The following is a 16084-nucleotide window of genomic DNA, read 5'->3' as shown; positions in this document are numbered from 1 at the left end:
AGTGACACATATGGAACATCCTGGTGAAGTCATGTGACAGTGAGTTAATTTTCCAAAAATGGCTGCCTGGCTGGTCAGCAAATTTGGCAGACCTAGCTAATTTTAAAAAGCTTATTTCGGTTGCTTAAGTTAAGTTTCAACACACATTACATCTAAACTGTTCTAACCATATTTCACAAACAAATGTATCAAACTTTAAAAGTTAAGAAAATATTGTTGTGACAGACGTCACATCGGGCTTTTAAACTTATAATTGTGTCAGAAAAACCAATGTGACATATTAGTCACAATAAGAAAAATAGTAATGAGCTGCTCAATAGATTTAACTGATTCAATTATTTTTAACTAAAATATGTTCTTTTGTTGTTTATCGAGTTTATCGAATTGATGAAATTATTAGTCAAATTAAATATGAAAGAATTGTGAAAGAAACATTTACATATCAGTAAATAAAACATACAAACAAACTAGATTTAATTATCCTATTTTGGTTCTATTTCAAAGTAATTTCATTATTTCTTTTGCAGCGTGATCTAGAATAAACGATACAGTATTCAGGATGCACTGAAGATCATCCAAGGAGAAGACATTCTTGTCTTGTAAAATAAATATTTTTGATTAAATCCAACCTTAAAAGTTATAATTTTGATGTGTTGTGGAAATGCAAATACAAAGGCATATCTTTGTTACCAAGCAAAAAAAGGCCAAGTTGGCTGATTTTCAAATGAGAAAAACATCTATACGATGTATAGTGTACGTAAACGCCCAATGGGACATATAAGTAACATTTCAGATCTTTGGCACTAGGGGGTAGCATTTAAAAAATATTTCCATGTGGTCCATTTGGTCTGTTTTAAATCCCCTATAATTTTCCTTTAAGGAAAAATGGGCTTGGGTTCTTATGGGTTAAGGGAAGGAAAACTAATTGCAGCCACTGGACGGAGGGGATACCGTTCAAAATGAAAAAGGGAGAAAATGGGAGAGTAAACAGTCGCAGGATGGGATGGGAGGTTTTACCTGGGACACTTTGCGCACCACATCCCCACTGATCACCAGTCCCTGAACAAAGGAACGTGCTGCCACAAATGTGCGCGTGACCATCGTCTTCATCCCACGGGGTGTTTCCCCGAAGGGCCGTAGTGTCTCTATCTGCTTGGACACACACTCCAGGTAGTCCTCACCTGCAAGCAGCATACACATCCATTAATCGTCATCAAAGTAGAAAATACATCTAAAGATTGTGCTTCAATAGAATATAAAGTAATCTCAAAAATCTTTACGAGGTCAAGAAATAGGATATAATCATTGACAGTGTCAGAGCCATACTAAATGTTCTGCTCCTTAGCTTATATACCTTATATTTGTACTGGTCTCAGGCAATAAACCTGTGTTATGAAGCAGCGCTTGGTTGTTAGTTAGTGTTCTACAGAAAAGCTGGTTGTACCTATGTAATACTGCTTGTTTGCCTGGAAGAAGAGCTTCTCCAGCAGCTTGGCCCAGAATTCGTTCAGCACCTCCTCCAGGTTGACATTGGAGCCTCGGTAGTAGTGCCTCAAATCCGTGTACAGGTCAGAGAAGACCTGGGAATTCTGGGAGTATACTAAGCCCCAATTTGCAGTGAAAGTCTCCTGTAGACTGTTCGCAGAGCGGTTCAGCATCTCCAGGAAGTAACCTAAAAACAAATATCGAAAGTTTATGGTTTAAAACTCATGTTTACACTTTCGGCAACCACACACTTGACAATGTTATTTTGTTCTGTGCCATATTTATTCCTCTTCACATTTTCATTCTCACCCACTGTACATGTAGTGTGTGCTGCTCAATATAGAGTCAGTCATTAACGAAGATGTGTCGACCTTTCAGAGCTATAAAGCTCTGTAATATCTGTAATATTCCCCGATAACTATTACCGCAAAAACAATTTTTTTTTTACACAATTTCCCTCTTATTCTTAACGCTTTGTGCTGCATACCAACACTTGCCTCGTACTGTCAGTGAACCTAAAGCTGAAGTATGTGTGAGTGTACCTCTAGGGGATGTCAGAGAATTGACAGCGCTTCGGGGTGCAGTATATACTGCTCCGAGTGAGGATTCAGAGATATAGGGTACAGACAGAGCTAGGCAGGCAGACAGACAGACAAGCAGGAAGGCAGACTGTCAGAAATGGGAAAAAAAGATGAAGAAAGTTGAAGTCAGACTGAGACAAGAACAAACTAAAAAAGTAAATGGAAACAGGAACGCAAACTGCAAATCCAAATCCTATAGTAATGTTTCGTTCCAATCCTTTAACATTCATGAGGGGGACAGGATATTACACACTAATTGCACAAATGCAATAGGATACAACTCCACTAATATCTACAGCCTCAAAAAAAAAACTGTGTCTCCAGCGCAAACATTTTATGTTTTAAGGTTAAGAAACTATATTTGATTGCATTAGATTGGACAGGTGCAGCTAAAACTGGTGACTCACCAGCGGTTGACTTTCCTGTCAAGGTGCATACACTCACACATCCAAGTTTGTTTTCACGAATCCCAGCTATTCTGTGGCCAGTGGCATAAACATTTTTTCATCCGCCTTGTGTGTAAACAATGTTTATAAATGAGGCCCGTGTTCTGCCAAGTGTGTGGCAGCAACAACAACACTGTCCCCGAACTTCCATCCATTCAGGGCCAACATTTGCTCTGCATCTCCACGTACACAATGGGTTCAAACCAGGTGCATGTGTGTGTGTTTTGTCTGCCTGTGTGTGTGTATGCGTGTGCGTTTGTGCTGCAGGGAGATGGGAAGCTGGAGTGTGTGGCAGTGTTTACTTTGTAGGTGTCTTATCTCTGCATGCCACCACCCCTGATAGGGAGGAGACGTGGAACGGGGTGAGGTTGTGGCCTCCGCAGGGGACACCTCGCCTGGAGCGTAATCCCCTAACGAAGCAGTTTTTAAGGACATCATAACACACACAAACATCCCCCCCACACACACACACACACAATCCAGCAAATTTAAATAAAATACAAACACACCCCGTCTTCTAACAGTTTCCCTGACGACAACATATGGAAAAATCAAGCTGAGTTATACAGGAGCAAAAACTCCAACACCCACATGCGCAGGGCCTGAAGACATTCACAGCACTTGGAGTTACATAACATTTTAATATGCTAAGCTCATCCTGACCCATCTGCGTGGCATTATCTAAGCAGTGGCCTTGTTGGATACTATATCTCTGTTCTGCTTCCCCACTCATTAATAAACACCAGCCGGCCTGCTTCACCGCTGCTGTTATTTGCTGCTTTCTTCTGGCATTTTCATAGACTCCGACCTAAAAGGTCTTCTTTCATTGGAGACTTTGATTTGAAAAGATGTCTTTAGCTATAAGTTATATCTGAGTTTGTTTTGGTTTTAAAAGCTCTACACCCTGACACATCAGGTCAAGTTCCTTTCTCCTACAACCACATTCTATTTCAGCGCCAACTGCCCTTTGACGTTTCCCTCAGTTGGGTTCATGCCCAGAATAATATCAGTGTACATTATTTCTAAACCAGAGTCATGGTAATGTGTCAGTTTGATGCACACAATGTACAATGAGCTCTGGGCATAAATGTTTGCCTCTAAGGGGTTCAAAAATATCTCTACAAATCAAATTAAAAGGCCTTTTCTATTAAATATTGGCACTTTTTGGGCTTTTGCTGTATTAAGCTGAAAACCTGTGACTGCTCTTCCTCTCTAGTGTAATAAAGGCAAATCATCATTTCATTTTTCAAGTTTAGGATTGTATTTTAATGATATGTGACCATTTTATTGTGTTACTGAATGTCTAAATTATATGTTAAAACACTGGAATAAACAAACCAAACCATTTCCTACTGCAAGATGAAAAAAATGGTGGGGGACCAGGTTCAAAGTGTGTGTTATATATTCTTTATATATAAATAAGAATAAAGCAAAACAGAAACGACTGATGTAAATGTTTTCAACATGATAGAGAAATCCTCCTTAGTAAGCTCCTCATTATAGCTATAAACCTCAGAGTGCACAGCAAATGGCAATTTAATGAATGGTGGTGTGCAGCCTACGTCTTTGTGTGTGACGTGAATCGTTTCTTAGATTACGTTGCTTGCTGAGATAAATGCTTCTGACATGAAGCAGCCGTACTTCCACAGTTTGTTTGGCAGCGAGACTTCCAAGCTGGATGACACATCACTCCCCTGTTCCGTGACCTTCTGTCACTCAAACTGTCTGGAAACACAGCTCTGGGCCAGCCTCAAAGTACCAGGAGAGCTGCATTTATGAAGCACACGCATTTGTGCAAGCCAACACACACAAAAACATACTTCCAGGAGTCAGCAGAAAAGCACATGCACACACATGTGCACAGAGAAACCAACTTCAAAGTGACAGCAGATTCATGTGCACACACACAGACGCACAGGGATCACAGACCCTCACACAACACACACACACACACACACACACACACACACACACACACACACACACACACACACACACTATACAGGGTACACAGTGGCAGTCAGACAGACAGAGAGACGGAGAGCTGCTGTGACTGGTGCAGCTTTGCTTTTAATCGCCATTAGAATTCATTCCTGCTGTGTACTGTCAGCCAGACTGTAAAAATGCCTAAAGTCTGGTTTAGCAAAATGAGTTTCAGCAGAAATAGTTTTATTCAGGTGATGGAGTGAAGTTGTTTTCCCCATTAAATGATTTATTCTCATTTCTGTTTACTATCTTTACGTGGTTGGGGCATCTTTTTAAGGATTGCCACACGTGGAGGGCAGATCTTGGTAAATGGTATCATGCTGTCCAGTTCTCCTCTGCCCTTCAGCTCAAGTGAATAATGATCATCATTAGTATGATACAAAGCCCCCTTGTGCACGTGTGTGTGCATGAGCTTTTGTGTGTGGAGATGACCTTTCTCATTCTTCATCTGCTCGTGTCTCCACGATACGGGGAGCTACAAACTCATCCCTTCCCTCACCCCTCCTTCCTTTTAATCTCTCCCTCAATCTTCTATCATCCCATGAAGCCTAACCTCCACCTTCGCTCCCCCAGCGTCTGCTCTCTAGGGGAAGAGCCATGGGAGAGGAAGCCTTATTGCTTATATTGGTGTGTTTGTACTTACTTTCAGTGTAGTAGTCACAAGGACACTTAATCGCTCCTCAATGTATACATTTAAAGTCATAACTAAACCTTACTATAAGAGATGTCTGTTTGTTGTGAGAATTGATTATTGATATTTTTCTACTGCATCTCGCCCGGTAAATCTCACTCATTTAGAATTGCTCAGTCATTTGATCCAAATATTGTTATAAAATAGGTATAAAAATAGATATAAATTATTGTAATTTGTTTTAATCTACGCTATGTATCCTAGAATTTATATGAAGGTAAAATCTTTATTTAAAAATAAATGTCTGTCCTCAAGGCGTTTTTTGTACGATATGTGCAGCATGACATCCTCTGTGTCCACCAAACTGATTCCAACTGTCAACAAAGTGGAACTGGGCTGTAATTCACCATTGGCCTGTCACAAGTTTATTGTGACACTATATTCTCATCATGATAACATCCTCCCAGTCAGTCTGTTGTCAGACTTAATAACAAAACTTTAAGAAAGTGTTTAAAAACAAGCAGAGTTTGGTCCGATGTAATGCATTAGAGTGGAACAAACATGTATTGTTTTGAACATCAGTTTGAGTGTTTTCTATGCTCCTGATTGGCAATATTGTGTCGTATATGAATATTGGAGAATATCCTTTTAATATCGTGAAAATACTTCAGGCATTTGCTCAGCTGCTTTGCAGAGACCAACCACATTGACTGCATACTCTCATAATTACCAGCAGTTTCTTTCTTTAATGTGACAGTAGATTAGGAAAATCTCTCTCGCCACCCTCTCCCTCCATCACATTCTGCCTTTCCCTCTTTCTCTTCTCTCACACACTTAGAATAAGCTAAGTCAAGCATGTGTGTCTTAATGACTTTCTTCCTGCAGTGAGAGGTGAGTTAATGATTTCATTTGTAATCACTTTGAGCTTCACATCCAGGCCACCTTGACATGTCAGAGGCTTATTTTAACTCTGTTCCTACGTCCACTTATCCCACTGCCTCTTTACCTAATTAAACACACATATTTAAGTGTACACACAAACCCTTACAAACCTTGGAAATACTCTCTAGTATTTCACCCTCTTTTACCCTCTCTTGGTCTTGTGTCAATCAATACGGTGCTTGAAACCAGACAAGTCGCCTCTACCTCCACGTGCCCTCTGTCTCTCTGGTGTCTCTCTGTCTTTGGTCCTCCCCCTCCTCGCTCTGTCTCCCGTGTCAAGTCGTGTTATTGACAAGAGTTTCGGAGTAACACAGAGGTAGCATTGATGTTCCTCCAGCTGCCAATCACTCTTGCTGAGGGCTTGGACTGATCCCGAGTTACTTTCTCACACAGAGGTATTAACTGGCCGAGGCTTGTGCTACTCATTCCAGGATAATCCAGATTCAGGGTTCTCATACAGAGAGCTTAGCGGGTCTGGCAACATTTGCCACTGTCTACTAAAGTTGCAACTAACACCAGCTGATTGAATAATCTGATGTAATACGGGATGGTGATAAGCAATCACAGGCTGACAAGAAATCACTGAATCTTTAACAACTTAGCCCACCTAACTCTCGGGTCTCCCGAGACCCATTTAGTTTTAGTTTCCTCCAAATTGGCAGTTAGTATTATCTTGCATGTGCAGGAAATGTTTCAAAGCACACGGGACCATGTTGGAGGACTGAAAAAAACTTTGTAAAATATACAATCCAAATTCTGGGAAAAGCCAGTTTTTTTGCAAGAGAAGGACACTTCCCACACATTAAAAATGGAGGAAAAATGAAAGTAGATACATGGACAGTGATTTTGACACTAATGCTTAAGCATACTGAAGATTCATGCACTTACTAACCTACAATTAATGACCTTATGTAGAAAACTAGCTGAGAAACATGTCAGCTCAACAGAGTGTTGGCAGTGCGCCCGAGACTGACATGGGAGGATTGGATAGAGAAGGAAGATCAGTGAACGAATGAGAGGGAGTAAGACAGGAAAAAGCAATTGTATATCTTGTTCATATCTGACAGCCTTAATTCTATTTGTCCATTTTGCAAGTGCTGAGTGATCATATTAGCCGGTCGGTTCTTTGGCAGCAAGGAGCGAGGCAGAGAGACAAAGAGCAAAAGATGAGACACATGCCAAAAGGAGGAGGAGAAAAACAGGTGTCATCGGTGCATAAAAAAATAAAACTAGAAAGTACTCAGAGAGCACGTACAGTACCTCTGCCAAGCCTGTACACTGCTCTAAATTTGTTATTTTAATGATGGAACATTTTAAGCTGCATCTGGATCTGATCTGCATCAAAATACACAATCATGTTGATTGTCTGGTGGCTGCCATGACATTTGGGGAATATCCAAATCCTGTCTGGGAATATGAGGCGTTTGTACAAGAATGAATTGTGCAACATTTGCGTGACTCAGACTCAGGACTACTGAATTACAGCCATTTAACTTCATCATGTTGCCACCTGTAAGCTAAATGCCATCACGTTTTTCAGGTTGGCTTGAACTGACACCTGCACTTGGTTAAAAGTACACAATGTATACAAGAGGCATTTTGGCCATGCATGAAACTTGTGAAACTTTGGCATAAAAATTACAATTGCTGAAAATAATATTTTTTTTGCCTACAGATGTGAACAATATAGATAGAACTCTTCAAGCAAGGAATCCTGTTTCCATAGTATCCCTCATTGTTAAGGAATTATTAATAAAAATTTGATCTGTTTTATAAATGGCTATTATAACTACTTTCCCAAAAATAATCCCAAACATATCCTGTACATTTGAGGTAACTTGATCTTCAAGAGAAGGAAAGAAAGGGAGACTGGCAGAGCTGCAATATTGCAGGCACAGCAAGGCTAGTCTGTACTCTGTATCCCACCCATTGGCCCCACATGGTTTTGTGATCTCTCTACTTTTTCGACCAGAACCACTCCCCATCCGCAAGTACCCAGGATCCTCAGCCTTTCCCTTTGTTAGTTCCCCCACCTGTGCAAGGACAATGAAAAAAATACACACAACAGGCACAAAACAAATACTGCTGTCCTGGGCGCCCTGAATGTACAAAAGATGATATGGGAGCAGTTAGACTGTTTATGTGTCAGTCTGACTCTCCATCAATAACAACACTTATCACACACATGCTGTGCCCCGAGAACACTGCAAGCCCCTTGGCCAGCATTTAGATGCTATTAAAAGCTCACTCATAATAAACACGCCGACACATCACATAATGCATGTAATTTATCAACAGGCTCTCTGTGGAAGCTTTTATTTCACTCTCTCTCCTCTGACTTTCCCTTTCTAGCAGTATGCACCATTTAACCATGCCTGTTTTATTTTCTATCCATCTGGTTCTCTTTTTCAGCTGCTTGTTTCCTCCCAAACTCCATACCATTCCTGACCCTCACTATCATTTGGTTCTCTTTTTCCCTCTCATCTCATCTTACTTTCCACTGCTAACCATCCGTTCTAACACCGAATTCCTCTTTCCTTTTTCCCGCCGTCTTGTTTTTTCTCTCTTTCATTTTATCTTTCCAAGGCACCATCGCTCCTGGCGAGTAATGTGTTTGGCATAATTAGGCCAGTGTACTCCAGGTCCCTGCCGACGTGATTTGCATGAAGATAAAATGAGCCAATCAAGCACCACAATGGGAGCAGATGTCCTTGTCTCTTATGACATCATCAGAGGTGACCCTGAAAGCAGGAAATTAGAGGAGGGGTGGCGGGAGGTGGGAGTGAATCAAATCTGTTGCTTAATTGTCGGAATACTGCAGTACAGACTGTGAAACCAGTGTCGAATCTAAGTAAGCATTGGTTTAGTGATATGGAGGGGAAAAGAAAAAACAAACTGGCCTACATTTGGTTGAAAACAATCAGTATTGGGTACAACTAGCTAAAGCCATAGTATAATTTTCCACGTCCGTGAGTACGCAAAGGTCCGCTAGGATCTGCCTGATGCAAATTTCGTCAAGAGGTTGTGTGTGCAGGCTCTGTGCGGACATCCGTTTACCGCCTACGTGTTGTGACCACTACGCTACGAGTGGCAGCTTCGGGATCTGCTGAGCATGTAGCGGACAGCATAAACTGAACTACTATGCGACTGTGGTGTCCGCATCTGTACGCGTATTAGCAGCAATTAGTCGTCCTTTTGGTGGCTGTAGTTTGTGGTGCTGTTAAATTATTCTGCCTTACACTGAGAGGTGTCAGAGGACTTCAGTGTATCGGATCTCAACTACATATTGAAATATAGTCATATACTCAAATGCATTCCAGTTTTAACCTAGAAATGCATGGCTTTTCACTTGAAAATGACCAAATTGTTCTTATATGGATTGCATTACAATGTTTTCTCTGTATCAGAACTCCCGATGAGCTGCCAGACTATTCACTGAAAAGAATACAGCAGGCTGCCGCTTGCTATCAGCTGATGGCGACACAGACTTGTCCTTTGATCCAAGTTTAGGGCCCGTTTCCTAAATCTGATAGGATACAATTGAGAGTGCTTGATGTCATACTCGTGGATTGCTCCCCCTCAGTCTGTCTCCCCGGGAGGAGATGAATTACTTAACAGTCCAGCGGGGAGATGTTCAGAGCTCTACTTAAATGAATAAATAAGCGAGTCCTGCTTGGTCATCTAGAAATGAGAGTACCCATAAACCGGCCAGCCAATAATCTTCAAATCAGATTAAGCTCTATGACCACTGATCAGCCTTGGAATGAAATGGGCTGGAAAACACTGGCCAATAAGTATTTGGCTGCTCAGAAATACTGTGTGCCAGTGCATGAATGTGCATGTGTGTGTGTGTGTGTGTGTGTGTTGAAGATTTAAGACCTGAGTTAAGAGTTGGGATGCACCAGTCCGACTTGTTCAGTCCCGGTACAGATACCGATACCTGGGCTCTGTGTATTGGCTGACACCGAGTACTGATCCTGTACCAGTGTTTGATTAATGTATGTCTCACGGACCGAAATCCAATATCAGTATCGCTATGGGTGCCTCTCTAGTTAAGAATTAAATTTCTTTGACCCGCACTCTCTTTTTCCAAATATTCATCCATCTAGTAAAAAACAGAAAGAAAAGAAACGCTGGAATTGTCTTAATAAAGCATTAGATGTATTAAACGTCCCCAAGATATGGAATGTTTAGTTTTTTTCATGAAAAAATATCAAAATAGTTTAGTCAATAGTCAAGTCAGAGTTATAATGTTGTAGGAGTTATTTATTTGATTTTAATATTTAGTTATTTGATTCATTAGTAGTATTGTTTAATTATTCTAGATCTTTGCTTATTTAGGTTAGATATTTTTGATTTATTAAGATAGCTTGTTCTTTTGATAATCACGGGGTGGACCTATGGTATTTTACCAGAGCAGGAGAGGCAGCGATAGGAGTTCCTTTGTTCATACATATGGACAATGCATTCTTTTGTCTGCGTGAACCACAAACCCATGGTGCGTCAGTGGGCCTTTGATTTATGTTTGTTTTGGATTTATTGGACAACTGGCCACTACAAATGCGCTATGAATTGTTTCTTAACATCAAAAGACTGATGAAATCAAATAGAAGCATAGAAAAATTCTGTCCCAATTTAACCTTTTTGTCCAATCAAGGCACGGACACGAGTCTGGTGTTCGAGGACCTTAAGTTTTGTAAGCAGTGAGCAGAACCCTTCAGGACTCACATACTGTACAAACCAAATCAGAAATTTGAAAGGTAACATGTATGACTTTTGTGAATAATATTGTCTTTTCTTTTGATCTTGGTATTATATAGTCTAAATAAGTATTCTTTTGTACAAAGTAAAAACATGTGCTTTTGCATGAAGCTCTATGTGGCAGCAGTACAAGTGAACACACACACACACACACACACACACACACACACACAGACAGTGAATCAGATGCTAGTGATGGCACCATTAGGCCAAACACCACCTGCCAGGTTAAAGGCTTCCGTCTGTCTAACACACCTGGTTGCTATCTAACACGCAGCTCCCTTTGGTGCCATCACTCTCTGTGTCCTCTCTGACCTTTTCCCTCTCACTTTCACATGTAACCCCATCTCTCTTTCTCCGTTCATCCCTTCCACTCTCTCTCTAGCTACCACTCTTTATTTCCACCAGTATATCTCTTACCTTCTCTCTTGCTCTGACGACATGTCCCCTTTTCTCTGGATCTTTTATCCTTCCATCCGTCTCAGTTTCATTCTGTCCCCTCCTTCCCCCTCCTTTTTCCTCCTCTGCATTATATTCTGTATATTTGTTTAACATGATATAATATTTAGTTTGTACCTCTCTGCACAGCATGCATGACAGTGAAGAGATTGGGAGTACTACCAAGCTACCAAGTGCAAACCACGGACACACATGCTGTATACAAATACCCATCAAATCTCGACTGTGACACATACTAAATCACAAGCTTACAAACACGTGCATATAAACACATTTGCATGCTCACATACATACAGCGTAGGCTACACACTCGCAGGCCCAGAGCCAGCTTTATGCGAGCATGCTGGTCCTCTAATCTGTGGCTTGGTTGGGGCTTCTTCCAAAGTCCCTGGACCTAAAAAGTCCAAGTCTGCCTGGAACAGTAACACCCTACACTTAGCCACATGGCGCTAGCTAGCCCACACCCTGCTAAACATAGCCAGATGTGCAGGGACTGGCAGCATCGTACAATGTCACTGAACTCGCTTTCAGCCATAAAAAAAAACCTAAAGAAATTCTGCTCTGGACGTGGTTTGGAATCATCTAATCTTCACCTATTTTAAACCATAACAGCCTTACTTAATATTTTTTATAAAATCCAACAACCAAACTACTTCTGAAATGGTTAAGTCGTAACTTTTTTTTATAAAACCCTGAAACAGAAGTACATCATCTTTGACCTTTTCACTTTTCCACAGCTGAGGATAACAAGAGGATGTCTTTTGTAAGAATGGGTGGATCCTCACAAAATTTCTCCGATCATGTGGCAGCAAATGTAACGTGTTATGGTACAATTAACCCCAGTCTATCGCTCAGCTCTTGCCTTCCGAGGACACAGTCAAAACCAGATGGTTTTAAGACCTCAAGGTCTCAGCACACATATATTTCTCTCCTCCCTCTGTCAGCTCTGCCATCCCCTTCTGATGCTGATTGGGGTGAGATAAGGAGACACAAAAAACAGAGACTTTAGGCGGTAGATTTACCGCCTCCCGGTTGTATGCCTCCGCCAACCAGTCAAGTAGCAGTTTACATCCATGTCTGTGCAGACTCTTATAATACTGTATATGCAGTGAAGACTTTGAAGAGATTCAATAAAAGGTATTAATTGTATTTTTATGGCAAAATGGAAGCTATGACTAGATTGAGATGTATGATTCCAGCGAATAATTTCCAGTGACTGTTGTCTTTACTTGGAGACTTGGTGGCGTGCCGCCTGGCAGGTGGCATCAAGGCTTGGAGGCCAGCGACTCAACGAGCTGTTAAGGAAGGCCAGCTAGGTGATCATGTTGGAACTGGACAGCGTGGAGGCAGTGACGAAGGGGAGGATGTGGATGTGGTTGTGGATGTTTGTGCTGAAATTTGAAGAAATTCCCTTGAGGAGTTCCAAAGATATCAGGTTCATTAGAATGGACGGACGGGCAACACAAAAACATAAACTCTGAGCACACAGGAACAAAAAAATGCTACAAATGACTTCATTCTGAGGCAACGCAAGTTACCATGATGGTGTTGTGTGTCTCTGTGTATTGAACTACGAGTTTTTGGATGCACATCATTAGAATGTTTAGAGGTTGGAGCTGAGTGCTGCTTGAAAATGTGTGTCTGTAGTCTGTTGTTTACAGGCATGCTGTGCTAAATGAGGTGTTTTCCTGAAAAATTGGGAAAGCTCAAGAATTGTAGGATGACATAATCTAACTTGGAGATAACATGTATGTCCTGGCCAGGTTTGTGTGTGTATGTGTGTGTGTGTGTGTGTGTGTGTGTGTGTGTGTGTGTGTGTGTGTGTGTCTGTATGTTTATGTTTGTACTTGGCAGGATGACTGTATCCCTTTGGCACAGCCAACTGCCCACCGGGGTGATAGGGCGGGACTATGAGAAAGCAGGACAGCAATAGAAGAAGAGTAAAGAAATGTCACTCTGCAACTAATCACTGTGATCTGAAAAGGTCAGGCTAACTAGCCAAACTCAGAGCCCCGGCTGACAGATCCATTGTCACCGACTGGCCGAGGGGAACAAGCGGAGCACAGAGACACCCTTCTATTAACTGGAGCAGGTCATTAGACACAAATAATTGCCTTGGTGCGCCAATGTGCTAAGATTGAAAATCCCTCTCTCCTCTCTCTCTTTCTTTGTCTCTCTCATTTTTCTTCACCCACACTCGGAGCACTGCAAATAAGTCCTGATTTCAGTTCGTATTATTAAGCGCTAAAACAACACTTTGCTATGGTTTGTAGATTTAGTCATTCAGACTCTTGCTCTACATACGTTATCACAACACTGGAAAATGTTAACATAATTTAAAATAGGAACTGCAATGTGTGATGAGACACAGCCTCAAAGTGAAGGTCCGCCTCCGGAGCTGTTGCCTGCTCTCCTCTCTCTCCTGCAGTGGTCGTATGTTAGATGAAATGAAAATATGAGTCCTTTTTCTTGTTTCTACTTTGGATTTAATCCAATAAACAAACTATCAAAGCGTACAGGGACCGGAGCTCTGCAAAGCTGCACTCAATTGCTCTTCCTCAACGACCGGATGTGTGTCTCAGTAAAATGAATTTGAATTATGAGAACTGAATGTGGAAGTATGTAGAGTTGAGGATCAAATACAGTTACAGAGCAACTGAATTCATATTTATAATATTACATTCAGTTTCAAGTTCATTGGAAACAAATAAATTCATTTTCAAATTATGTGATTCAATTTTGTTTTTATTTAATTAATAAAGTTCAGAAATTCAAATATAAATGATTTAAATTCAGTTTCTAGTGAGACATATTTCTGCCAATAATAAAGCCTTATTTGAGGAATATATGTATCAAGTCCTCTCAAGTATTGACTTGGCATTCTGACAACACTACTGCGAGGCATTACCAGCCTCTGCTGTTGAAACATGACAGTAGATCAATGTTCTTAATCAATCAGTGGACCTTATGATAAAACATATCTCTTACACTTCTTGTCAGACTGTGTGTCGGTGTATGTCTGCACTTTTGTGTGGGCTGGGTATGTGAAAAGAAAACAGCACAGCCGGAAAGATAATGGTACTGTTCTATCAACACTGACACAAAACAAACCACCCGAAAACTGTGTCCTTGTACAGTATATGTCAAAAAGTTTGACTCCCTCCGTCTCATTCCCTCACTCAGCCATACACCTAGCGTGAATACACAAACTCACCATCGAAGGCCTTGTACTGTCCAGTGAGTGAAGTCTGTAAGGATCGGCCGGCCTCTTTGAGTAGTCCCTCCATCTCCCTGCGGCTCAGCGTGGCCAAGTTGTCCTCCATGCCACTGGTGCAGCAGGTGTAACCCTGGGGGCAGATGCGCAGGTGCTCCCCTAGAAGGAGGACAGGTGGAGGCAGAGGAGAAGAAAGGATGTTGGGGGTGGGGGGGCAGACAGGGGAGTAGGAAGAAAAATAGGGGATGAAGAAAAGCAGAGAAGAACAGGGACAAAAAACATGGCATTATTATTTACAGGTTCCTTCAATTCAGTCATCACTCAACAAAACTGAGATTGATAGTTCCTGTGTTGCTGCTGTATAAAATACTCTGTGGTGAACATGAACATGAGAGGGAGAATTAGCAGCAGTGACTGTTTTTATGGCCTTAAAACCAGCCTGTTGGCAGTCAAGGTGGCAGGGCTGAATGTGTCCGCCCGCCTGATTACCTGGCAAGATGTGGAGAACTCTGTGGAAATGGGAGCACTGGAGCAGGAGTACAGCATCATCTCCCATGCAATTTTAATGAGCATTCCTGACACACATTCACGTGCATGCATTTGAAAACATGTGCGTGCACAGACACACACACGGACACACACAGATACAGAAACTCAGGCGAGTGTAAAGGATCTGTGAGCTCGGGATGTGTGTGTGATTATACACACACGCAAATAAATACCATATGAAAGAATTTAAACAAGGGCTGTCAAAGTTGGTTAAAACGGCAGTCAAGCTGCAGCTGAAATGAAAAAATAAATAAATTACGTAAGACGGAAACACCATCTTCCACATCAACGCAACTAACAACACACATAATATGAATCCAATGGGAAACACAGAAGCACACAAGGATTGTAAAAACAAGGCACTATGTAGAGCAGGGCACAACGAATCACATTGAGATGTGGTGGGAATCAGGAAAGAAGGATTCTGTTAGACTTCTAAAGTCAATAGAACACTTCTTTCTTCTTAATATGAAATTATTAATTAAAGCTTCTGATGCATGCTCAGAGACAAAAGAGTACGGACAAACATCAAAATGGCTGTAGCAAGTATGCAGATAGGATGGCAACCATTTTTTTGGCCATTTTTGCTCTCGTGCTGTTGTTCATATGAGGGAGTAAGTCTGAATAAATATTAAGGAGCATCTAATTGTTGTGTCACCCTAGCCCTATAGTCCATTTAATCAACTGTCCGTCACACAGTTGATAAGAATTTCTTAAACCGCAGAGGCTTGATAACCGCTAACCCCTACTATCAGAATCATATGTGATCATAGGATGCCTGGTTCAAGTAGGAGTGCTACATTTACAGGTGATAAGAAGACTAACAGTTTGTGTGACTGACTTGTCCATAGTCTGTATTACAAAAGCCAACATCTCCATTGTTATTTGATATCAGCGTGCCACTGGTTGCACTTTGCGTTAAGCAGTGTTTATAGATAGAGTGCAGGTTGTAGTATTTCCATCCTGATTGTATTACTCCCTCCATGGAAGAAACACCAAACTGAATCTCACTGAGTCCACCCTCCCACCC

The 16084-nt window shown here is 41.3% G+C and overlaps 1 protein-coding gene across 1 annotated transcript in view; it reads right to left on the bottom strand.

Moving 5' to 3' along the window:
- The window catches only part of gpc1b (glypican 1b), a 64297-nt gene that overhangs the window by 14905 nt on the left and 33308 nt on the right, over nt 1–16084 (bottom strand). Inside the window, exons 3-5 of the mRNA XM_068737817.1 lie at nt 14506–14664; nt 1445–1672; nt 1018–1181 (exon numbers count right to left, since the gene is read on the bottom strand). Of these exons, the coding sequence (XP_068593918.1) occupies nt 1018–1181; nt 1445–1672; nt 14506–14664 (551 nt within the window). The remainder of the gene's footprint in view (nt 1–1017; nt 1182–1444; nt 1673–14505; nt 14665–16084) is intronic.

The sequence above is a fragment of the Cebidichthys violaceus genome, unplaced genomic scaffold (assembly GCF_023349555.1).
Source record: "Cebidichthys violaceus isolate CVI_PGR_0920_01 unplaced genomic scaffold, fCebVio1.0.p SCAF_8, whole genome shotgun sequence".
Lineage (NCBI taxonomy): Eukaryota > Metazoa > Chordata > Actinopteri > Perciformes > Stichaeidae > Cebidichthys > Cebidichthys violaceus.
The sequence above is the reverse complement of the archived record's forward strand: the minus strand, read 5'-3'. Positions and strand labels throughout refer to the sequence as shown.